The 26,598-nt window shown below is 40.0% G+C and overlaps 1 protein-coding gene across 2 annotated transcripts; it reads right to left on the bottom strand.

The window, feature by feature from the left end:
* Positions 1 to 89: 89 nt before the first annotated feature.
* pdgfrb (platelet derived growth factor receptor beta) lies at positions 90 to 25,704 on the bottom strand. 2 transcript variants are annotated; one of them, XM_020706613.1, is made up of 23 exons: positions 25,327 to 25,704; positions 14,952 to 15,020; positions 13,835 to 14,152; positions 13,483 to 13,737; positions 13,249 to 13,379; positions 12,684 to 12,849; positions 11,405 to 11,585; positions 10,667 to 10,782; positions 10,172 to 10,295; positions 9,803 to 10,014; positions 9,342 to 9,436; positions 9,113 to 9,245; positions 7,793 to 7,897; positions 7,420 to 7,530; positions 6,167 to 6,323; positions 5,784 to 5,932; positions 5,312 to 5,424; positions 5,034 to 5,156; positions 4,726 to 4,837; positions 3,914 to 4,013; positions 3,729 to 3,834; positions 2,224 to 2,522; positions 90 to 1,423 (listed from the first exon to the last, which is right to left on the bottom strand). In XM_020706613.1, exons 2-23 carry the CDS (start codon positions 15,013 to 15,015, stop codon positions 1,273 to 1,275), a joined length of 3,321 nt encoding a protein of 1,106 aa, XP_020562272.1. In that variant the 5' UTR covers positions 15,016 to 15,020; positions 25,327 to 25,704; the 3' UTR covers positions 90 to 1,272. The 2 variants fall into 2 exon arrangements, with proteins under 2 accessions (XP_020562272.1, XP_011478536.1); XM_011480234.2 differs by having other exon boundaries at positions 5,784 to 5,950; positions 25,327 to 25,703.
* Positions 25,705 to 26,598: the final 894 nt, after the last annotated feature.

The following is a 26,598-nucleotide window of genomic DNA, read 5'->3' as shown; positions in this document are numbered from 1 at the left end:
CTTCATGAGTTTTTAGAGCCGGGAGACATGGTGTTGCTGCAGAAAAAGTTAATTTAGGAGTCATGAAGAATTCAATTTTCCACAAGGAATTGTTGATAGTACGCATTTATTGACACATTTATAAAACGACAAATACAAAAATACATTTGTAAACGTTAAAAAGAGCTTTGGTACCGTAGCTTGTGACGATGACATCGTGCGGTGAATTTTGAAGGTTCAGCAGAAATGAAAAGGTGTAGTTTCAGGTGATGAAAGCACTAATGTGTATGTTACCCAAGGCAAAGGACGACTACGAGCATAACATGTGCACAGCTGTCTGGTAGCCCTTCATACTTTGTGTAGCTGCAAGTCAAAAGTCAATACAAAGGCACTCTTGTGTGCCATCTTGTGCTAAGGCAGTGATATGCTGCATTGATTGAGAGTCACCTTTTCTCACAAAGGATATCCTGGACATGGTAACAGTCACAGTCATGCTGTAGTGGCTCTATATTTCAGAGTGGAACTTATATTTCTTTAACATACCGTGTGTCCATTTTTTTTTTCTATATAAAGTGCAACTGGCACACAACTAGGAATTATTTCTACACAAAAGACAACCCCATTGCAAGATGCTATACAAAGTTCACATATGGAAACACTGTAGTTTGTGGAGCTACATAAAAAGTACATCTCACTTTAAAACAGTGCACAGGGAAATAAATCTGTACTTCAAGTCCTATGCATGATATTTTACAAACATTCGACACAGAGAGTAAATTTGCTGATAGTACCCAGGAGAGAAAACCCAAAAACTGACCCTAAACAATGATTTAAAAATGCAATCTGTGGTAATTAAATTTAGAAAAAAAAGTGTTTTGAATGTTTTGTTCTGTTCCTGTTAAAAAAATACAAAATAAAATAATTGCTCACCTAAAAAGTTATTTGCATCATTTGGAAGCTAAATTTCATCTTAAAATATAAAAAGAATAGGCTTTTTTTTAATAATGTGGCAAAGGTTTAAAATTAAATGTACACTGAAAAATCTCTATTCTGTTTAGGCTAACATTATAGGTAGGTGAGAGTGCCATGTTTATTCAGTATTGAGCTGTCAGCAAGGTGCCACCGTACTAAGTAACTGTACCTAACTTGAAGAGATGCCTCTTTTAGTGCTACACAGATCTACAGACATTTCCTTCTTCCTCTCAGTTCTGCTACATTTGAGGTTTTTTTTCCTCCCGTGAAGAAAAAGGGAAAAATAAAGGCGCTGTGTTGTCTCTGGGTTTGAACGCACGGCTACAGGAAGCTGTCTTCTACCTCGGGGGTCGCCGAGGAGCCCAGCAAAGCATCCCTTTCGCTGGTGTCCTCCAGGCGCTCATCCTCTGGAAGAGTCTCAGCTGTGTCCTGCGACATGGAGTCAGTCTCCTCTTCCTCTGCAGCCAGAGAGCTGACGGCAAAAAGACAGATTAGGATGTGATGAAGCACATAGATTTACTGCAACATTGCTTTGATGCCTTTTCTTTTTTTTCTATTTACCAACATAAAAACTGTCTTTTCTTAGCAGGCAGAGCAGGCCTTACTTAACATCTGAAAGCAATCAGATCAGCTGACCAGCACTGTTGCAAACAATCTTGTCACAAGTAAACTAATTATTAAGATTCCGGCTCTTGGACATGGCTGTCCTCTTTGTCAGTATCCAAATAATTTATTTTAGCTCTTCTTTTAACTTAAACCATTTTCAAAGAACATTTTGTTACATAAACATGTTTTCTCAATGACTTTTGTGTAAAATTGTTGATGCAAATTTAGAATTATTATGATCAATGTGGGAGGTCTTATTGTAGTGATTTACTAAAGTGCAGTTCTGAGGCGTCACAGTGGCCATTCATCAGAAAACGAACCAATTGAGCTCAAAACATGAGTTTTGGCTTCAAATCCCACCCGACCTCAAACAAGGAAGCAAGGTTTGGGGTTAGAAAGGCTTAGTGAACAAAACAAACACAAAAATGAAGTTTGGTCTACTGTGTTTAAAAAAAAGCAGTTTTTGTAGATTTAAGTCCCTGCCTGGTCCTGTGTTTATTTAAGTTATAAAAATACATCTCTATGAAGCTTTTATAATAAACTACTGTGTCAGTTCAACATCTGGATGAGTGGGTGTGTGGCAGACAAAAGCAAACACATTTTCATCGCCCCTGCAGCCCCATGTTTTTGACACACATCTGCAGAGTGTTTGCAGCGGTCCGGTACCTTTCAGGGCTTTCTGACGGCATGCTGCCGAAAGCTTCCTCTGGTTTGGGGTCCGGGATGGGAATGATGTACTCATTATATGAAGTTACGACTTCCTGCCCGTCTGCTTCGTGCCTGCGCTCTCCAGGCCTCTGGCTCTGGTTGTTGGCTGTGGGACCGGGAGAGGAGGAGAAGGCAACAGGAGACAGGGAGCCAAATGTGGGGTCAGCGACGGGAAAGGGCGAGGTCCGGCGGGGTTTGGTGCGGGCCACTGCCGGGTGGTCACTCTTCAGGAAGTTCTCGTTCACTTGGCTGTATCTCTGTTTTTGGAAGAAATGCTTGCTAAGCAGAATAATGTGGCAAAAGCTGCTGAGTCCTTCTAAAGTTTACTCTATTTTTACTTATAGCAGTTTACTACTAGTAATTACTTAACTAATAGTAGTTAAGTAATAGTCTACTTATAGTTTGGATATTGTATTTTAAATAAATGAGTGGACCAACAAACAAGAGGCTGTCCCAGAATTGGATTGCAGAAGTGGATTATTAAATTCTAAAAAAAGTATATAATTGGGTCAAAACAAGAACAATTCTGTATATTTTTAGATCTGATAGGATGAAGATGCGGAGATTTTAAAATGACAGCATCATGTTAAGTTTCCATCAGCCTGATGAAAGCGGTGAACATGGAAGGAGCTTTAGGCACTGATCTCATAAAAGCAGCTCCTCAAATGTCTTCGTTCCAGCTTTGCCAAATGGGTCGCAACAGTAATTAAGAACCTCAAATGCAGCATTCATTTTGGGGATATCAGCTCTGGAAGGCATTTGCAGCAGATGTGCACTGACACAAAAACTTTATTTGTTGTATTTCTATAACATCTCCAGGTACATCAGGAACTCTCCAGACTGTTACAAAAAAAGCACTCAAACTGACAAAAGCAGTTTTCTCCTCACTGCTTTAAAAAAAGGTTCTAAATTTTGGCATGGATAAGGCCTACCTTCTACCCATCATCTATCTTTTTATACTCTCTCCTGCTAGCTAACAGCCCCTCACAACCCCAATCTAACATTACCAGCGGGGAAAAAAATGGCGAGCAAAATCAGAGTTAAGTCGCTGTACATTTAAGCCATATTCCAGCTGAAAACAAACATGTACATGGATCTAGTTGTCTACGACTGGATGCATCAGAAAGGAGCAGAGCAGGGAGCTTAAGTCTTGCCAAAGTTATTTGTGTGCCCCTCTTACAAGCTTTTTCAGTGGCATTTTGCGTCTGCTTTTAATTCACAACACACTGATTCACAACAAGTGGAATACATAAATACTCAGAAATGCAATTTTAAGCTTAATTTACTTTATATACAGCATGTAATCCATTATCAGAAAAATGCCACAAGTGGGTCTTTAACTGAGCACTTTTTTATGTTTAAAGCATTTTAACGAGAAGCAAAGTAAAGCAACAGAGTTAGAGATTCAGAAGTGAATATTAGAGCAATAACTGATGTTAAGTGGATTAGCATGGATTCAATACCTTCTTATAGCTGTCTGTCAGCATGTTTCCCACGTTGTGAACCAACAAGGAGAACTCAGGCCTCTTCTCAAACTTTTCATCCCAGCACTTCTTCATGATTTCATACCTGCGTCACAAACGTAATTTTTTTTGGTATAATTTGTAGGCATAAAAAGTTCTACGTTTAACAACTGACAAAAACTCACACTTCATCTGAAGCATGGGGAGGTTTGGCCATGCGGTATCCTCTTTTCAGTGCGTTGTAGAACAGTTCGTTCATGGGCAAATCTGGGTAGGGGGTTCCTCCTAAGGAAGAACAAGAATGGTTTTAAGCTATGCCAGAACTTAGGAACCCTTTTTTGAAACTACAAAGTCTGACTTCTGTCAAATATAATCAATCCCAAATGTGTAGTTTAAAGAAATGACCACTTTTCCCAGTATGTTTTAAAAGTACTTGGATTTTCATTATATAAAAAAAAATGTATTCAAAATTTAAAATAATTAGTTATTAAAGGTGAACATTTGGACACATGCAACAAGACATTTTATACACATGTAAATCTATAGGAAAAATATGATAAAAGTCCAAATGAAAGCTGACTTCCAACAAGCAAACAGAGACTCTTTGTCACTTACAGAGGCTGGATTGTAAGTTTGTTTTTTTATGACTGGAGTTAATGGTTGAAATGCACTAAACTGTCTCCTTTGTTTCATGGTAGCTTCCTTAGATCTATTGTGGATTAAAAGAAAAAAAATACATTTCCTAGAGCAAGAGAAATGTAAAAGCTTGACTGTAGCTAACAGGATTTTGGGTCTTTAAACTAACTGGTATGTTCTTGGTCAGACATGGACTTGGAACATTTGGAGCACTGTTTTTTGTTATTATTTGAGTTCAACACTTAAAAATTGATCAAATGGGAAGTTTATTTAAAAGCTATGTGTAAATCCCCTGCATGCATGAAAACTTTGTTTGAGGGTACAAATAGTGTGCGCTTTATGAACGTGTGGTCGGACTCACCCAGAGTGAAAATTTCCCAAAGGAGTATGCCGTATGACCACACATCACTCAGGGTGGTGTACAAATTATGAAAAATGCTTTCTGGTGCCATCCACTTCAGGGGCAGGAAGGTCTAAAAGAAAGAGAAATACACTGCAGCTTAGATGATAAAGAACCTCATTTTTTCACAGTCAGGAGGGTTAAAAGATTCCACTTTGCTTCTTTCTGACTGTTGTGTAATAACCATTTATATCTTATTTGTTAAAATGCTGTTTTGCTGGAGAACCATTTCATTTTGGCAGAGTAGCACACATTACATTACGACTTACGCTTCCTTTGGAGATGTAATTGGAATCATGCATTATGTCTCTGGCCAGGCCAAAGTCGCAAATCTTCACCAGCTTGCCTTCACAGATCAACACGTTCCTGGCAGCCAGGTCACGATGGACGCACTGCATTGGAAAAAAAGTAAATTGAGTTATTCTTCCTCTTTCCTCGAATAAATACAAGTCATGTTTGAAACTAACTTTTTCAAAATAATGGTTTAAAACAAAATAAAGGGATACGTTGGTGGCGGAAGCGGAAAGATGATTGTTTGATAGCTTACATTTTTGGAGGCGAGAAACTCCATCCCCTTTGCCACCTGATAGCTGAAACCTAGAAGGTCTTCATAGGTGAGGCTGGCACAATCACTGATCACTAAGTCCAGGCTGGTGCTTCCTGGAGAAAATGAGGTGAAAAGACACACAGGTGAGGAAGGAATACGTTTTTCATCCAAAAAACTTGCAACATTCTAGGAAAAATTCTGTATTTTTCTGCTAAAGCATAATAAAACACACATATCCGTGTTTAATCCATAAAAACAGCTGAGTTTAGAACTTCTAGTTCTGAAAGCAGCAGTACGTGGCCTCACATCCTATTTTTCACACATATCTCTCTGATTTTCTTTGTTTCCTGTGTTTGTCATGCTTTGTTTGTCATCCTCATTCACTCCTACATAAATGGAAAATTGATTCTTACCAACATTCAACAGTTGTCTTAACTTAGCAGACATAAATCTAACAGCAGCCGGGGCAAACCTTGATCTTGGTAGAGGTCCTGCTGGTAGGGGGACTCGTATGGAGAAGGCTGGATGTCAGCATATTTGATGGTGTCTATCTGCTCCTGCATGGGCACGTAGATTGACGGCTCATCTTTGCTCATGTCCATGTAGCCTCCATCGCTCTCACTGCCGAAGGACACATAGCTGAAGACGAGAGAAAAGCAAGGAAAAAAAGTCTTAACTGACCTATATCTAAATATGCATTGTAGTGCCTCCTCATGTGAAACATCTGTACATCTGTAACAGGCTCCATTTGTCTACTTCATAAATCCATCTGCAGCAGTTTCTTGGAATGAGACAGGATTCCAAGGAAAAAGTCTGTTTTATAAAACATCTCATATGTTTTTCTGCCCCCCTTACCCTTTTCTCTGACTGAGAGGGGTGCTTCCTCTAGAAATGAGGCAGTCGTCGTACTGGTTCTTCTCGGCGTAGTACTGCAGGAAGGTGTGTTTGTTCCTGTGCAGGTAATCCACCAAATCACCATAGCGACAGTACTCGGTCACCAGATAGAGAGGGCCTGCATGTGGTGACAAAGAACATACACAGATTTATGAAAAAGAGCAGAAAATTGCCTATTAGCAATGCTATTTATAATGAGGACATAATATGAAACTGCATGGAAAATTCTGGGCATGTCACTTTTTGTTCAAATAAAAATAAAGCTGAGATTCTTCTCTGCAGTTAATTGTATTATAACTTTTTGTCATTTCCAATTAAAATGGGTAAATTAACAGCAACCATTAACTGTTAATTAACGGTAAAAATAAATAATCTTTTGCCAGAAGTATAAATATTTTTATTTATTGATTAGCTTTTATTTTACCCACAAATCTTCAGCCTGTTGATGGACCATGTAGCACTTGGAGCAAACAGCAAACAGAACGGAGGTCAAATTAGACTTTTATTTTGGTGAATATTTTGTAGCTTATCAAATACATTTGTTATGATCAAATAGTATGTTTGTGGAATCCCTATTAGAAAGCAGTTATACTATATGTTACAAAATAAACATTTGTTCTAAACAAAAACAAAATTTCCACCATTTTATGAGATACAAGAGCTCTTATTGAATTACAATTTATTATTGACGGGTTTTTCGAATTATTTTCTGCCGCCAAAAGTTTTAAAACTTAAAAATTCAACAGTAAAAGATTGAGGCAATACTATATTAAAGTATTTGGACAAAGGAGAGGCTGTCCAAACCTCTCAAAGAATGAGGAACCCAAACTTAAACATGAACAGAAAAAATGGGAAGGGGTGTCTATTTACTTAAAAATAAAATGGAGCCCGAGGAAAGTAATGCGGCTGATAAATGCGAAAAGCACAGCGTGTACAACCTCAGCATGACAGTTTTTAGTTACTAAAACATTATTAATTTTATCTTCCACAAGAACCCATAACTGTTGGTTATGATATTATCCAGCTCTAGCAAACAAGATTCAAGCTCCTTATCATGAATATAATCCTCCCCAGTGTAGCCTCTGTACAGATCAAATGATAGCCTTATCTTAAAGAACTAACTCAGAAACACACTTTTCTATGATTAAACTCTTCTAGAAATCTCTAAATGGCTGTGATTTCATTGCAAAAATAGGGCTTGCTATGATTCTTACCATGTTTGGTACAAGCTCCGAGCAAGTTGACAATGTTGAGATGAGGACCAAGGTGGCTCATGATCTTCAGTTCTGACATGAGAGCCTGAGTCTCACTCCTCCTAGCAGTGGCTGCACAAAGAAGGGTATAGTAGATGAAATGAGAACAGTAGAAGTGAGAGCAGGACACACTGTTATTGCCAAATTGCTCAATGATCTGTGGTCAGCAGCTTGAATTGGCCTGGCAGTCAAACTAAAGCTCAGCGGGCCGCAGCTCTGCCTGAGGTTGCAGGGATACGACCCCGCTGTCAAGATTTTTTTGACAGCCATGCAGGGGTCTCTGGTTGTTCACGTAAATCACGCACATGGACTTGTCTTGCGTTTTTATGCTTACATTTCAGCATTTTCACTGCCACCTTTGTGCTGGACTGGGAGTGCGTGAGACCGTATGCGGTTGCCTCGACCACCCTGCCAAACGCTCCTGATCCAAGAGTGCGACCTGAGAGACAAAGAAAAGCTCAGAGAGGTGGAGCCAGAGCGAAGAGCACATTAGTGGCAAAACAAGAAAGCCGCTTCTTTTGCTTATCTGTGTCATTTCTGCCGTTGACCAAAGCAAAGTGAGGCTTGAAGCTTATTTCCAGCCAACGATAAAGGCAGACATTATTAATGAGGACATGAATTAAATGTCATCTGGTTAGAGAGGAAAACAGTGAGACAACTTTAAACTTTTGGTTTTTTTGTTGTTGTCACCAATGGCACCAAAACGACCCAGAAAACAACACTTTAATTGTGACTGATTCTGTTTGTTCACCTCTGAGGAACAACAAGCAAAGGCCTGGGCACACAGCTGTAGAATGAAGCTTTAACCAATTCTTTTTACTCCACTTGTAGTTCATCTTTTGAGAAGCGTAGTCTGATGATGCACTGACCTTACAGCTAACTTTTGAGGTTAGCTTGAAGTGAACATGGAATTTTATTTTGAAGGTGAATATTCTGTAGTTTGCCATTAAAGACCCATTTTTATTAACTTTTGATCTTTTGTAAAAGCGTTCCCAGTGGTCTTTTCATTATGATTATGTTGTTTTTGACCAAAATAAAAAAATCTGTGTCATTTTCTACACATCTGTGTCATTTTCTGCAGAGCACAACAGTTCCTTCGAAGTTGTAGACAGGACTGTTGGCACAAAGCAACCCCAACCCCCCTTCCCCTCAACATGGCGAAGCAGGGAGCTTGTGGCCCGCCAAGTGTATTTTCAACATCACAAATAAGCTTTTTTACCAACTGCGTATTTGCGTCTGCTCCGGCTTCATGATTTAACTACAGAAATACCTCAGAAATGTAATTTTAAGCTTAATTTTCTTTATTTGTGACCGCCATCATGAGAAAAAAAGCCACAAGAACGTGTTAAAACATCAAAAACAGATTTTAAACAGAGTGGGACTTTAAAGACTTCCTGTCTGTTCATTTTTTTTCATGTACATTCAGGTTGACCTGAACCTGTATTTTGTACAACAACAAGAGTGGAGCTGTTTCTGATGTAGAAGACCTCTTAAATGGACTCTTTCATTGTTTATACTGAATAACTGCACTCAGGCTGGATAAAAAAATAATTTAACTAGTAGATAAAAGGTTTTGACAAAGACTAAAGAAACCTACATTTTGTCATAAATCCAACTTCCTCCCAATATCCACACCTGTCTTATTCTGACTTACCCAGAACCAGGTTGTCTCTGCGCATTTCCCAGGCCAGGTCATAGGGCAGGTGGATGGGATCCACATAGATGTACTCGTGGCCATCCTGACTCACAGATTCAATGACTTTCCATCTGATTTCATAGCGAGGTTTCTGAGGAACATCAAGGAAAAGAATATCATCAAGTTCAATGTTTTTTCTAGTATTGTCTTTAAATTCACTTTTATTTCCACAAAGGTGTTTTCTTACCTTCCTCCATACAGCAATGAGGATGATGATGGACATAATAATGATGACCACTAATGCCAAAACAGCAGCTAATACAGTCACCTGGGAGAAGAGTGCTGCAAAGGACATGGACATGGCATTTTAGGAGAAAACAATAAACCAATATGATTCAAACTCTGCAGACATGAGGCTAAACATTTGTTTTAATACTACTTTACTGAGTTAAAGAAAATAGTAGTAAATAAATGTTTGTGATAGTACACGGTAGTTTGTACCAAATTCTACAAACAATAACTTAATATTAGCATGTCTTCTATTTAACATCAAATGACGCAATAAATTATTTAGCTTTTTTTTTGTAAAGACAACTACAGAATAACATTTTATGGACAACATTTTAACAATAACAGACTATCAAAATTGCGTTGAGGTCTCACTGTAATGAAAAATACACCATTCTGAGTGGTTGTCAGAACACCTACTGCTAGACACCAGTTTGATGTCTCTCCGGTCGGTGAGTCCGGCTTGGTTGGTGGTCTCACAGCGAACTGTGACCTGCTGGGGCTTGAGGAAGGTCACTTGGCTGCGCACTCGACTCAGTTTTCGTGCCTGGCTGTAGCTCACATTGGTCTGGATGCTCAGCTCCTCTGAATGTGGGACCAGCGGCTGCCATGCTGATGTTTGGTTACTACACCTGCAGCAGAACACTGGATCAGCACTCAAATCACAACATCTGCAGCAGAGGAGAGCAAAGCTAAAGCTGATGCTCTGAATGTTGAATAAATGTGTGTGTTTAGTCAGCCCTCTAGTGTTGACACTGCAGCATCTCAGGAAGGAGGGGTGGCACTCACTTCAGCATGCTGTCACAGCTGTACCACTGTATGGTCGGAGTTGGGACCCCCTCTGCGGTGCAGGTCACCAAGTGTCTGTTCGCTGGCAGGTGGTGATCAGACAGATCTTTAATCTGAGAGGGAACTAAGACACACCAAGAAAAGTAGAATTAGATAAGCATTGCAGTAGTCAATAAAGGATAGTGAAGTAGACTAGACCCAGGAAATACATTTATACAAATTGTTTTTGCCAACTTTAAATCAGTTCATTTGTAAAGTGACAATTATCAATGGCGGCCTAAAGGGGCCAAATTACAATATATAAAAAAAGGGAAAAGAAAATATCTTGAGTTATCTTTGCTTGTTATAGTCCTAACATGTTTGAATCAGCCCAAATCAGACAAAATTGTTACAACTGGACTTTAGTTTTTATGTTTTAATCTAATATTTCACAACTGAAAAAATTACTAAAAAAAAAAAAAACAAGACAGATGGTTTTTGGACAAGTCTACCTACCATGTACTTCCAGGTCAAAGGCCACTTCCTTTGAGTCATCCCCATTTCTAATGAGGACAGTGTAGAGTCCTTTCTGCTCCATCCTCACCCTCACCAACGTGAGAATGGTGACGTACCTGATGCACAAGAGAATGAAACAGAATCTTAATTATTTTTACCTCCTTCTGATTACATGTAATTGAGCAACAAACATCTTAATAACATGAATTCTCTTTTTCTTAATCTTGTGTTGAAAATCTTGTCTTTTTAACTTTAAAAAAGTCAAATGAAGTTCTGATGGTGTAAATATGTGGTTAATAATTGAAAAGAATGCCAGATCTGTTACTCTGACAAAATCCAATAAGGTTCACTATGATGTTGGGCCATTTACTTGCTGTTTTGAATCTGTCTACTGAGGCCTGTGTTTGATGTTTCAGTTAGATCATTAGTTTTTTAACCTTTATTTTAAAAGTCTTTTCTTGTTTGGCATTTGTCTAGAAGTCCTTTGAGAGTTGTGACAGGCGTTTTGTGTTTATGGTTCATGTGCGTTGAAAGATGGAGTCCGGCCCTATGGAGGGAATTGTGTTTCTCTCTGTGGAGGCTTTGCATGGTGCTGACTGACATAAGCTGCACGCATCTACTGACTGAAAGACTCACAGGTCCTGTGCTAATTGCTTAAACAGAAACAACTCAAAGTGTTGGTCTGTGGATTTGTGGTGAATTTTTGAAACAGCTGATCATTCAAGCTGGACGATCTACCTGATCTCATTCACTTGTCTAATGGTGATGCTTTTGTCTCCTTTGATGGTGGCGCCATCTTTGGCCCACAGAATCTGAGGAGGCGGGTAGGCAGTGATTTCCACTCGCAGTTCGACATTCTCCTGTACTTTGGTGGAAATGTTTTTTGACTGAGCTGGCTTCACATCCACAAAACCTTTTTCTGGTAAGAGAAAAAAAATCTCATCAGCAACACAGCATATTTAGTGCAATCACACGTTAAAACTCACAATAAGAGTATGCATGAGACTTTCTTTGGCTTCTTAGGAGACAATGAATCCACTCTACTCGACCTGAAGTAACAAAAATATATTCATTTAAATTCTTTTGTCTGACCGAATTATGCATATTAAAGGAACTAGCAAAACATTTAGGCCCAGTTGTTTTAACCAGACAAATATTTGAGTTTGGTCTAATGTTTCTGAAGGCGTATATTTTTGAAACTTCATAAACAGACAGAGAAACTACAACATGTTTTGAAATAGTTCAATAAAGTTCATAACGTCTGTATCGATAACTAACATCTTAGGTTCTTCTTTTATCAGACACGGTTGTGTTTTTTTCACAAACCTCTAAGATGTCATATTTGGAAATAATTCAACAGCTTGGCAAATTTAGGGGACCTTCACACATCAATTTGCCATACATTTCTATTTGCTTTCATTTGTCAAACCAAAACTTGCAAGTCAAACAAAAAGTTTTCATCCTGGACAATTTTTATTGTTTGAAAAGTATTTTTGTGGCACTTTTTGTCCAGACAGCTTCCCCACTAAAAACGATTCTCTTCTGCTGTTGATATTGAACCTGCCAGGTTGGGTTAAAGGTTTCCTAAACATGACACACCTAACTGCAGACAGAGTAAGCATTCATGGTCCCAGTGAGGGTCAAGAGCCAGACCATGGAAGAGAAAAGCTCAAGCACAAGCAATTCTGCTTTTATTGGCTCCAAACGGGCTGTTTTTAAAATCGCTGACTTGCTGTGCGATTGTGTTTGAAGTTGAATCTCTTTTACACAAACACTCTTTCACTTGGGGGGGAAATAAATATATAGCTGCTGAGTTAAAGCTCTGTTTTTCAAAGTATCACCGTGTCGAAGGTTTATCCCACACTTTCTACGAAAATAAAGAACCTGACTTTAAGTTCCTTTAAATAGCTGTTCTCCCACCTCAACCTGCTATGGCTGATATAATAAACTGTCTCCTCTCAGCCACCATAATAATGTGCACATCATTGGTTTGTTTTAGTAGTGTGTGTGTCCTAACCAAAGACTGTGATGTCGATGCTGGCGCTGGCCTCCTGGTCTTGAACGAGTTCGTGAGCATGGCATACATAGGTTCCACTGTGCGCCACCGTGGTGCCAGGGAACATCAGGTAGGAGCGCATGGTTATGGATGACAGAAATTCAGTCAGGGGATCAACTTCCTCGAGCTAAAAGAGAAAAAAAAATCCATGTTTGCGCAGAGAATTGGCCTTATTAGATGGCAAATCTTTATGGAGTCATATCTTCATTTAGGAGTACCCCAAAAATCTAACAGAAGGCAGGTAACTTCTACTTTTCACCTAGCCTGAAGCATGATAATAGCAGGATCAATCTGCAAAATTTAGAAGACACTTGTACCTCTCTAATGAACACAATCACAAACAGATGTGGATGGCGCTAAAAATGTCTCAAAAAGTCAAACTGGAACTGAGCTGTGAGCTCAGTTTCACAAGACAATTGAATCTGGGGCGCGTCTCCACATCTTGATATAATTCTGGCTCAGCCATGAAGAATCACCAGGGGAGAAGCTGAACAAAACATGCTTGTTCTGCACCACTCCTACTCACCTCACCGCTGGGAGTATCCCAGGAAAAATTCACCAGTTCAACCCCGTGCACGGTGCAGTTTACAGTCAGAGGCTCTCCCTGCTTCAGGACCGTCTTTGAAGCGTTGACATAGGTTTCAAAGGTCTCTTGGACTGAGGAAAGTGCATTCAGTTATTCAGCTATGATAAGCCTTAAAAATAATGAACTACTTAGATTCCATGTCTGTGTAGGAGCTCAGGTGACCTTTACACTTACCAAAAATGCTGAAGACATGGAAGTCTTGAGAGTCTTTCACCTTGCCGTTCAGCTTGCCACGACAGAAATATGTCCTTGCCTCCAGGGGTGCTTTGAACCCCTCAGTGGGAACATACAGCCCGTTGATGGGCGAGTGAGAGCTTTTCTCATGCAGCGTGACGCTGATGTTTGGGTTGGTGACCATGCATGGGATGATGGTTTCCTCACTTTTGGGTACCATGCCGTGGTCACTCCTCACAAACCACACCTCAGGGTCTGAAGCATAAACACAAGCATGTTTATTAAATGTCCTACAACATGTTAATAGTGACTCAAAATCAGTTCATTCAAAGTTAAACAAGCCAAGCCCCACCTGCAACAAACACAGCCACCTCCTTGGTTTCCTTAGTGTGCCGATTAATGCACTGATACACCCCAGTGTGCTGCCAGCTCACTTTTAGCAGGGTGAGAACACTGGAGAACACGCCGCTATTTACACTCTGATAGCTTTGATGACTTTCTTGATCTTTCTCAACCTGAAAGTAGGGTACGTCGTCCTTCTTATACTCCCAGGTTGTCTCCATTAAGCCGGAGCACGTGAGCGTTAGCTCAGAGCCTTTAGCCAGGACGATCTCTTTTTCATCAGGTGTGACCTCCAGACAGCGCGCTCCAGAGCAGAAATACAGCCAGGCTGCAGTTTGCACAACAAAAGATGAAGAGGTCAAGGAGATGACAGCAGGAGGTCAGAGGTTAAATCAACAATGTGAGTCGAATCTTCTTCCATCTTAGAGCACGAGTTGTCTGCAGCAGATGAGTGGGAGGATAAGGATGCAGTGTTGCTGATGGATGTGTTCAGAATGACATAGGTCAGTTTGAAGTTGGTCCTTACTTCAAAGAAGTGCCCAATCTTCAAGTTAACAAAAAAAATATGATTTTGTTTCAGAAGGGTTTAAATTATTTCTTCTACTCTAAATAAAATGTTAATTCAAATTTTTTAGTTCTACAAACCTTTTAGTTGAAGGTTTGCACATTTAATGAAAACATAAATTGTGAGCAATTGTATGGTCCAGATTATAATACAAATAGGTTATACATGTGTCAGAGGTCAGAGCTCTGTCTCCCCCTCTGGTCACCGGCGGGAACCGTCTCCAGGGTTCTAATGTACTTCATCTCCCAGCAACACCACTACACAGTTTCTGGATGCCACACAGCTGACTTTTTCTTTTGCAAATCACTCACAGTATTCTTAAGCACTGTACTGAGCCTCATTCAGTGCGAAGTATTGTTGTCTTCATCACTGAGGGTTGTTTCCATATCTGACCCTGATTTAGCTTTGTGGACTTTTAGCTGAGCTAATAAAGCTGCTGCAATTGACAGCAGGTTTATTAGCTCAGCCATCTACCTGTTTTGTGACATGTGAACATACACATGAATTAAAGATTGCCTCACAAACGCCACACAAAAAGAGTCGATGTTAATGTTTATCTCACCTGTAAATATAACTGTCAGCTGGCGTGTGGTCAGCCGCCTCATAGTGAACGCCTTTGAACCCATGTGTCCTGTAAAAAAGGACAAAACCCAGTGTTTCCTTTTTAATTTACCCAACAAACACCAATTGCAAAATCTGAAACATACTTTATAAATTCCATCCATCTATTTTCTGAATCCCATCCGGGGTCACTGGGACCCAACCCAGCTGCTTTACAATAATTAATATTTTATTATTTAAAAAAAAAACCTTGTCAGATTTTGTATTGCACGTATGTTAAAACCAAAGCAACATGTTTGTAATCAAAAGGCGTGAAAGAAAATGACACTCTGCTGATGGAAATACCACCATAAAATCAGAACTGAAGCTGTTCTTTTCATGGCTCTTGGCTGGCAGACAGAATCAGAGGTGCAGTTCACTGTGAAGGTGTTTGACGCTTCACTGCACCAGCACAGAGCAACAATGTCTGTCTCTTTTTGTTTCTGGTTCGCCAACACTCTGCCCACAAACAAACGGGTCACTGTGTGCAGCTTTGCAGTGCGCTCACTGCTAACAATGCTGCGTCCAAGCTATTCTAGAGTCTTGCTGAGCCATTAATTGGTTTCGTGGTAAACAAAAGTGAAAATCGGGACATTCACCTAATCCTCTGCCAGCAAGAGTGCTTTTGCAACTCTGAATTGTTTCTTTTTAATACCTTTAGGATAACTTTTTCTCTGACGTCAAAGCCGCAACAGAGTTTGGCATCAATAGAGGTTAAAGTTGAGCAAAAATCCCCATTGTCTCATCAATACTTCAAACCTTTATGCTGCAGATTTGCTGGAAAAGCCAAAAAAAAAAAAGGCAAACAAGGGGAGTGGTGGTGGTGGGGTTGTTGTTATGTTTTAGATGGGGTTAAGGCCTTCAGCGCACAGACGTCTGGAAACAGTTAAGGATGGATCACAGGCCTGAACGCAAGAGGGTGGGAAATAAAAAGAGGGCGGAAGAGCATGTCTTGGGAAGCGCGAGGGTGGAGGAGGAAGAGAGGGAGTGAGTAGTGGAAAAATTGTGAAACGTGTTGAGAAATTTCACCTAGAATTTTTTGGGGGGAGATTGTATGTCAGTTTAACTGCCTCTATTTTGGGACATTTCGCTATTTTGAGGCGTTTTGTAAACATGTTCTGAAGTTTTGTTTCCCCCTTTCTGTGACAATAAATCTCTTCAAACTTTCTCCATCTGTTATAAATATCTGCTTGCAGATCTGATAAGATGAGTTTGGAAATTTTTCTAATGAACCCAAATCTTTATGTTGTTACACTAACTTAGCAGCCTTTGGTACTTCCGCTCCCACAACGAAAGCTCAAAGCTCTCAAGCTGCTCCAAAAACATGACTGGCTCATTTCCTTTTTTGACTCCTGGTTTCAATAAAGAGGTGAAGACACAGATAGATGGAGAACAAGAAAGTAAGCAGGAAAAGTTAACTCACACACACGTGCACTTAAATGCAAAGTGTGTAGAGACACATGTTACATTTACAGCCCTCGCTTCTTCAAACACACAAAAAGAAACAGAACGACCTCCTTTCCCCCCTTTCTGTCACTGGTGACTGTGTACAGTTCACGTTCCCACAGTTTTCCTCTGAAACTTTCCCAGGACCACGGATACACTTGGGAAACTGCTGGTGACGGAGGCAGAAGCGGTGGGGTTACTCCATCCCTGGGGGCCTGAGCAGCAAACGACAAGGGCCCGTCGACTCAGGAAGACATACATCAGCACACAGCTGAATCCGGTAAGAGTCAGCGATGAAGACTTGGAGCATCAGACGAAGTGACACCAAAGCATGTGTCGTCTTTCAGCTTGAAAGCCGACAAATCATGTTTTTACTGGCTGCTCTGAAAACAGGCCAAAGTGCGGCGGTAAGGGCTACTGCAGGATGTGTATCTAAGATTAGACAGCCTCAAACAGTAAAAAAAAAGCATATCATGGATGGGGGGAAAAATATTTTGTTACTGAAATATGATAAGGGTTCATGTTGACCAAGGAGGAGTAAGGGACTATGAATAGATTTCTTCTAAAAGGGCAATCTTGCACTAAAATTGTGCATGTTTTTAAAGTCAAACTCCAGTCATTGTTTGATCTATTCTAAAAGTGTCCCCAGTGGTATTTTAATTTTGATTATGTCATTTTCGGCCAAAATTGAAAAAAAATCTGTGTTGTTTACTAGGACATAGCTTCTGTGGAGCAGCAGGAGTTCATCAGCAATTCACCTCTGAAGTTGTACGCCCACCCCATTTCCCGTCATCCATCTGTTTTCAAGCTCTCCCCTTATCTTACAACCCCTGACAACCCAAATCTAACATTACTGGTGCTACAAAAATGGGGAGCAATATTGGAACTATCCAGCTGTAAAGATTTTAGCCAGATACCAGCTCAGACGTGGAAAATTAAGATATGCATGGATTTGGTTTTCTACAAGTAGCTTCTACGTCACCGCTGCTAGCTTTTTCCAAAAGACAAAAGTCTGCACCTAATTCACAAGAATTTGAATAAAGAAATAAGCAGAAATGGAAATTTGAGATTCATTTTCTTTATTTATGTCCTCCATCATGAAGAAAATGCTACAAGAATATGTTTAAAACTCCAAAAACTCTATTTTCTTTGGAGTGGATCTTTGGGCACAGAACAAAATTGTATAAGTTTCTAAACCAAATAGAAACCTTTACAAAAAAAAACCACTGAAACAACTATCTAAAATAGCCCTTTTCAATAAAAAAAGACTAAAATATTTGGTTAACTAGTAAAAATGATTTGGGACCCCTGTCAGATTTACTGTAAAAACCCATCCCACAGTTTGTATAAATGAAGTGACTCACCTCACAATTGCAAAGAGCCTTAACAAATCTCAAAAGCATTTCTCCAACCAAGATGTTTATTGTTTTCTTTTCTGTCTCTGAAACAGGGACCTGCATTGCCCCTGTAATCTCAGAGGTCTGAGAGAAACAAACAGCGTTTATGTCAGTGATGGCACAGTAATCGCACTGCCGGATAAACTGTTATCACTCCGCATGAGGTTTCCCGTAGATGCTGGGAATCTGGTGGCTGACTGACCCTTCCCGCTCTCCGTAAACATCCCTGCTACGCTCAAAGTGTCACCCGCTAATGAGGAAGAATGCTAAAGTCGACCTCGGCGGGGTGCACGCGGCCCACACTCTGCCTCAGGATGCAGCTCGAGTGTGTAATCCCACTCCTGGGATTATCTGCATATAGTCTGTCTGTTTTACCAACATCTGGCAGTGATAAAGCAGAACTCGATAAAGTGGGAACTGATTTATGAGTCACATTTCAAACTAATTGTTTTCTTGAGTGTACCGGGGCAAAGAGAAAAGAGAGAAGGAGTGGGAGGAGAAAAGAAATCTATTATAGAAAGAGAAAAGTCTCCAAGTGCAGCTGGAGAGGATTCACTTCCTGCATGGGGGAATTTTCTGGCCCTGTGTGAGTGTGATGCATCCCTGACACAACGGACCAAGACAACCACTAACCAAACCTTTATGCAAAAAGAAAAAAAGAAAAACTGCATAGAAACTCTTACAAAGACGGACAAAAACATCTCCAGATAACAAGCTGCACAGAAACGATGTAAACTTCGAGTCAGACGTGATGAAGAATAAGAACTCAGCATCAAAACAAAACCTGTAATTATATGGTAAAATAAAGGCCAATCAGAGCAATTCTCCAAAGAAGGGGGGGAAAACTAAACAGTGTAAAGCATGGAATATACTTTAATGGAAATACCACATCAAAGTGTGGTGTGAGACACGGGTCCAGAGTCAGTCTGACAGTTATGTTTACTCCATGAAAACATCAGGAAGCTGAGCTCTGCAAAACAAACATCTGTAATTCAGCGGTCACTTCTTTCCAAGCACTTAAAGGCCAACACAGGGCTGATTCTGACCTCGTCTCCTCTTCATCCGGCATTTTTAAAAAGATGGAATTTGTTGACAGGATCCCATCTCTTTGGATTTCAGTGTTTAGAGGAATGACAGGTCTTTATGATGTGTCTCAGAACAGCAGGAGCTTGGCGAGCTCTGTGGGAAAAAAATGACCCAGAGTGTCTCTGCTAAAACAAACCTCCTTTTTTATCACTCATTTTGAAGTCAGCATCCCCCCCAAGAGGAAAAAACCTTCTGGCTCCTCAGCAGCTGAGCGATCACGCACTGTTCCCACTCCAAAGCTACAGTGCCAACAAAGTCTACAAACAGGATAAAGTCATTTGCATCAGTGCTGCCCCAAAGAATGACTCTCCTAAGGTCCAAGAAAAACTACAACCACGTCCATGTCTCATGTAAAATAAGGGAATGTGTGCGAGTCTGCTGAAAAAACATTAGAAGTCTGTGGTGAGAAGTCTTTAAAAGCAGCCAAAGCAATTTTACAAAACTCTGTTTGATGAAAGTGGAAACATTAGAGAGTTCCAATAATAATTCTTTATATTATCTTTCTGAAAATTGGAGCAAAAATGCAGTAAATAAAAATTAATTTTATTTATCTCTTGCTAATTAGAAAGTGCAGAAATGTTTATGAATTCTTCTTTTAAGTTGTTCATTTATATTGGATCATCTGTATTTTATTATTGTGCTTCTTGCATTTTTAAGATTCCTTATGTCATGTGCTGGTTTTTCTTTGTTTTGTTTTTTTCTTACTCACAATTGCAATGTGCACCGCTGCTTTTAGAACCAGCCACAATTTAACTGCTGCTGGCAATTACGTTAAAGTATATTCTATTCTATTCTATTCTATTCTATTCTATTCTATTCTATTCTATTCTATTCTATTCTATTCTATTCTACTTTATTCTTGTCAGAACAATCAGAAATATTTCAATTTAAAACAGCTGTTCAGTTGTAATCTCATTAACCAGTTTACTGTTTGGAAAATATTTGATGTTGTCTTTTATCAATTTTATCTTTAGATTACCTGAGAGAGGGGAAAAACGCTCATATAATATGTTTTATCAGTTCTTGGGAGGTTTTTTCTTGTTATGTGACCTTTCTTATACCATGTTGCCCTGATATTTATAAGGGCAACATGGTACTAGAAAGGTCACATATGATGATATGATATTTACAAGGGAAACAAACTTTTTTTTTACTGCTCATTCTTCTATCAATTTGTGTTTTTTTACATGTCTATTAGTCCAAGGAAGTTTTCTTCTAATGTACTACTGGTTTACAGGAATAAAGCTGTGTATTTATTCCAGGGAGTGGTCCATTATAAAACTTAAACTGCTGTGTTAATATGGTCAGGACTGTAAAATCTTTTGACTGGTGAGTAATATTAAATGAAGTGTTTTTGCTTTTCAGTAAAAACATTTGCTCTTGATAAACTGGCACCAACTCGTGTTATATTTGATCTTTTAAAGCACATTTTATCTCTAAGTAAAACAACAGAAAAAAATAAAGAATTTCAGAGTCAGTAAAGTGAGATAACAGCCATATCAGACTGTGGAGTCAAAATAAGGAATTAAATCTTAAGGATCTCTTCCAGTAAATACATACAATAATACTGTTTTTATCTTGTGTTTGTGCAATAAACTTAAAATGGAATAATTTTTGAGTCCATTCAATGATTTAAAACACTTTTTCAAGTATTTTTTTAGACACATTGCAATCAAATGTATACACCAAAAGCCTTAATTTCCCACAAAAGCAGAAAGTCTTTGAGGGATCATTAAAGTAACATTTGTAGTCGTTTATACTAATTATTCTTCTCTAAATTACTAATTTTACTCACTTTGATATTGTTCTTTTAGAGTGAAATATACTTAATAGACTATATTGCATGACCCCCCCCCCAGCTGGATTTCACAGCGACCCAGCTGGACGCTGAACTCTCCGAGGTTCTGTGTCAAACAAAAATGCTTTCGATTGTAACTCAAGAGGCTGATGCTTCACTGAAGCCAACTCAAGTTTGCATTATCAGCACTAAAAGAGGATCTGCTGTCATTCCTGTCCATAAATTTAGTGTCTTTCTGTTCAACAAGTGGAAAAAAGCTTGTGTGAGGTCTGATCTTAGAAGCCAAAGTGACTCTATAGTCACGTTGAAGGAACACATGTTCAGGAAACAGAAGACTTTAGTTTGCTCCCTTTCAAACAGACTTGTAAATGCTGTTTGTAGTGGTGGTGGTGGTAGGGTGAGGGGTGGGGGTCTAAAGGGGCGTCTGTGGAGTGGCAGTCTTAGATGTGGCAACGTTTCGGTATCATTTCAATTATGTCATTTTGACTCTTTTGGAAACTTAAATTATAAAAAAAGTACTTTATACTCAGCCAGGTTGAATTGGCCTCTGTTGGGACACAAAAAATGTGCAGTTTGTGCAGAACTAAAAGCTAGTCTAAGCAATCCTGCATCCTGTCACTTTAGCCTTAAGAGAAATAAAGAAAAGACTCATTCACATGCAGTGCATCTGCATAGATGTATTCAATTCAATTTTATTTATATAGCTCAAAGTCACAACAACAGTTGTCTCAGCGGGCTTCGTATCGGTAATTGTAAGGTAAACATACAATCAAAAAGGATCATAAATGCATAGAATTCATAGAATTCCCTGCCTTTGGACCCTTAGACCCTTGGACAAACTTCCTACAGGAAAATTGTTTTGCGTCTTACGTTGTAAATTCAGAGGGACAATGAGGATCTCAATAAACATCATTTAAAAAAACAAAAAAAAAACAAAGAAAGAACAAAACACAAGCAACTAGCTTTTGTCAGGCTTTAAATTTTAGTCTTATACTAGTTTTTGACTGAAAAAACATCAAATTTCCAGACAATAATGGTGACAAAACAGTTAAAAACAGCCATGTGTCTGCTTTGTTTTGGTGACCTGTGTGGGGTGAATTACTCCTCGTCTCTGTTCGTTGACAGCTGGACCATTCCCCGGCACCCCCATGACCAGGAACAAGATGAGGTGGGGGTAAGAGCGGAAAAAACAACTTTGCAATCAAAGCATAAACATTACACATATACACTTAATACATGCCTGGTTTTAACATAAAAAGGCATCACTTGTTCTCTTTTGTTCCTGTGTTTTCCTGCACGTTTAAAAGCCTGCATGGGCTTTAACCAGCCAGATTCCAGAATATTCAGCCACAATGATGCCGAGCCTCTCTGAACAAAACAAGAGTGGTTTTGCTCCCGGCTGACCTCATCTCATGCCATAACCAGAGAACCACAACAGAAACCACCTTTAATGCTGTTGAAACGCTGGGCTTCTGCTGGGTTTCGCATCAACATTCAAAGGACTCTAATGTGTTTGGGAGGCAGTGAGGACAGGAACGTGAGGGAGGAGCAGGAGGCGCCCTGAACTTGACTTCCATCTAACTGTTGAAGATTTATGAAAACGACATATCAGAGAAGACTGATGTTTGGTGTTAACACATGTTTTAGAGCTTTTAAAAGCACAACCCTCAAGTTCAGTGACATGGCAAAAAGTACAAAAATCCAAACCTTATTTAGACCTCGTCAAGTAAATTACGCTTAGCTTTTCCTGGAGTACGGCACTAACAAGCTTGTTGAGCTGGACAAGCTATCGATCACAGAACAGCTTGTCTTACAAAAACACAGACAGACTTGCTGTGTTTCTTACCACATGATCAATCTGTAAAAGTAAACTAAACAATCTGGCTGTTTGTTTATTTACTATCACATCTACTTTCTGGACTCTGGAGAAGTTTTGGAGTCAGACCAAAATGAACCAATCCCAATAAAAAAGTTGTGCCTTTTTTCTACACCTATTTCTCATTTATTTGCTGAGCTGCTTTAAAGACCCCCTCCACTAAAAACTGTGTTTTTGGTCTTTTTAACATGTTCTTGCAACATTTTTCTCACGATGGAGGACATATATTAAGCTTAAAATTCGATTTTTGAGTATTTTTTCATTCAAATGGTTGTGAATCAGGAGCAGGTGTAGGTGTAACATAGAAGTTACAAGCTACCTCCTCCGCTCCATTCCGATGCATCCACTTATAGATGACTAAATCCATTATTTTCCTCGTCCGAGCTGACATCCAGTTAAAGAATGTACGACTGTATAGATCCAATATTGCTCACTTGTTCTGTTGCACCTGTAATGTTAGGTTGGGGTTGTGAGGGGCTGTAAACTAGCAGGAGAGCGGGCAAACAGGTGTATGACGGGGAGAAGGTGTGCGCTCATTCTGCAATAAGGGCCCCACCCACAAGTCAGAGGCAAATTTCAATGATCTACTACTGCTTTGCAGAAACTATGTCCTAGAAAAGAACACTTTTTAAAAAGAATTTTGGTTAAAAAGGGCATAATCAGACCACTGGGAACAATTTTACATTAGACCAAATGATGATAGGAGTCAGGCCTTAATCACAGCAATATTTAATGTGTACACCTGCCTTAGTTTAAAGGTATCTGTTTTTTGGAAACTGTTCTACCTTTACTAAAATTCCTCAAATCAATAAAAAGAATTTACACAAAAAACATTTCTGTGACATTTTTCACATGTAAAGAAGGTCAAAACCTGTTCATCAGAGCTTTGTTGACTTGAAAAGACTTTGTTTCATGGTTAGACGGCAACCAAATGTCCTAAAGCAAGAAGAAAAAAAATATGCAATAAAAGAAATGTTTCCTCAATGACTGGTCCAGCAGGAGTGACTGTGCTTCCTGACTGAAGACGAGATGCAGCTGCCTGTCAGCTCTGCTGTGTGGGTGAGAGGGAGCAACGGAATGAACCAGGAGGGGACCAGATGGAAAGGCAGCCAAACAAGATGCTTCACTGCAGCAACAATAAGTTGATGCACTTCTTAATTCAAGACCAGCGCTCGTCCCCTGACAGTGAAACAGCTCAGCTAAGAAATCAAATCACTAAACGTGAATCACCAGAGGAAATGAGACAGGGAAAGCGAACATTCGTTTCTAAAAGCTGAGGTGATGAGAAGTCCAACTCATTCAGCTCCCTCTGGTTGCAGGGCAGCCTGAGGAACAGGGCATAAATCACAACCAGTCCAGCTGATGTCCAAATCTGCCGCTGAGCTCAGAATGTTACATGTCGGCATTGCAGAGCACATGTGAGCCGACTGGGACTGCTGGCATGTTTTAATGCATGGTCATAATGTGAAACACATTTTCCCACAGCGGCTGGCATGCAGAGAGCCAGGAAACAGCTGATGACAAAGGATTAGGCCCAGGCTAGTAGGAAAGGAGCTGCATCAGGGCTGCTCTACATACCAGCAGCCTGACACACCGGGAGGAAAGCCCCGGCTGTTCAGAAAAAGGCTTTAAACTTTGTAAAGTCATGGAAAAAAAACAAATGTTGAAACTTGTTCCGGGAAAATGTTGGCAAGAGAGGATGAAATGAGAGCAGTATTTCAAGTTTCTGCTAAAAGCCTGTAGTTTTACTGCTGTTCATCGGTCAGAATAAAAACAGCAAAACACAAACTGCCACATCATGGGGAAGAGATGGAAAAACATCAATAATGTGATTACAACTGCTGCCAAATTAGATCTATTCATTCCATAACTGGACTTTCAGGTGCAAAACACATGCTGAACTCAGAGTCTGAGCCACAAAGCAGCTCACACTGCAACAGTGTAACTCAGTCCATGTCGTAAAAACTTCATCTGTGTCCCCTTCACAGAGCTGTTGGCCCACAAGTGACAGAAGCATCAAGATATGTTCAGTTTGAGCAAGATTGAATCCATGCAGTAAAAAAAGAGGAAGCGGGTGACAGTGACGGATGCCAGGTCTGATATCAACACTCAGCTTTTCTGTGTGGCTGTGCAGAGAAGATTGATTCTGTTAGGGCCATTCACAAGGGAGGACCATCAGTTCACTCGGGGTGACTGAAGAGGGCTGTATAAACAAGCTCTTTAGCAGTAATGGACAAAGTGGTGTGCATACAAACAAGCAGAGATGTAAAGCTGGATGTGTGTCGGTGTGGGTGCATCTGTCAGGAACCGTGGGACGCAGTGTCAAACCTTTTTTTCTTTTCTTTTCTCAGCGGGAAGATAAACATACTTCAGGTTGTAGGTTGTATAGAGTAGAAAGGTGTCTGTGTGCAGAGATGCAGACCAGCTCTTTGTTGATGTTTGAACAGTTTGCAAACACTCTGACACGTTGTAATGCTTGTGTGTACACATTTAAACATGCGGGCAGCAAACAGAACCAGCACAGAGGCTCAACAAATAACTAACGACCAAACTGTGGCATGAAACAGACTGCAAGTTTAGTTCTTATCAGCCTACTAAATGAAAGATAAGCAAATGGAGGTAAATTCAGGATGAAGTGCATGTTCTTTGTCACAGAATTCACAAAGTTTTCTCTTCCTCTGAGAATAAGTGTAAGTTCAACACTTTAGAGTGTTGGAGAAGTGATGTTTCTTACCTTCAGAGCTGTTCTGGAGGCACAGATGAGTTCCCCTCCCTGTTCAAGAAGGTTGCAGGAACAAATTTGAAGCTGCTTGTCTCCACAGGCGCTGCTGCTTCAAATGCTCAGATCCCTCAGATGTCCAGAGTCTGGGGGTAATCTCTGCTGTCCCAGGAGTCTGTTGAGAGGAGGCGCTGCTCTGAGCCTGGCTGTTTGTTTAGTCAAATCACAGCACCATGGGGGTGTCTCTCCTCTTTCACACAAAGCTTGCCCGCCACTCAGAAAGAGAAGAGTGGTGTAAGTTTTAAAAGAAATGTTCCCAATGAAGACATGCGGACACCAACCCCTTCCCTGAGCAGCGTCAGTGGTCCGGCCCAGCTGGAGCGGAGTGAGCAGAGAGAGGAGGGAGACGGAGGAGTCAACAAAGTGGGGAAAAAAAAAAAAAAAAAAAACTTAAAAAGGCAATAGAAGCAAGTTTAGGGAAAACGAGGGGACAAAGACGTGCAAAAGCTCCAAAACAATGAACGAGTTCTGCTTGTTGTTCTTAGGTAACAGCGCAGAGATCCCAAGCTAGAGCGATTTGTTTATGAATGGAGAGGCTGTAGGTGAACTGAGACCATCTCCATTGGCAACAGCAATCTGGACCGCGTCAAACCCTTCCATGAAACAACAAACACAGTGAAAACGAAGAGAAAGAGTGAGAGGTTTAGGCAGGAGAAAAAAAACGTTTTGGCAGAACTCAGAGCTTTGGAAGCAGACATTGAAGTTTCTCAGAAGTTGGAAAAGTAGCTAAAGACTCAGATTTTTTTTAATACTCCTTTATATGTCACTTTTATTTCCTTAGTTTGTTCACATGTGCCACATGAAATAAGTCAGCATCTCCCCCTGCCTTCACCCCTTCTGCCTGCTCTTTCATCCCATCTTCTTTCAAAGACATGCATGCGCACATTATGTCCTAAATGCTGGCTCGCTTCCTAATTTTTCTCTTTCCCAGGATATGAAGGGATGAACCCCATCGCTGACAAAGTCTCTTTCCTCTAACAAGCAACTGGGGGAAAGGCAGACGGAGGGGAGGGAACAGGGGCCAAACTGAACGGTAATGTGGTCTCCTCTAATTGTACCAGTAAATCTAAAAGCTGTGCAAGAAATAATTAGAGAGTCAGTGCAACCCCAGTTATTAGATAGGAGGGGAGCAACACACAGGAGAGTCTCTTTTTAATTTTTTTCTACATATAATTAACAGTTACTATAGATCAATTCAGATGAACGTAACACATGTTTAGTATTTAC

Source organism: Oryzias latipes, chromosome 10, assembly GCF_002234675.1.
Source record: "Oryzias latipes chromosome 10, ASM223467v1".
In the NCBI taxonomy this organism is placed as follows: Eukaryota; Metazoa; Chordata; class Actinopteri; order Beloniformes; family Adrianichthyidae; genus Oryzias; species Oryzias latipes.
The sequence above is the reverse complement of the archived record's forward strand: the minus strand, read 5'-3'. Positions and strand labels throughout refer to the sequence as shown.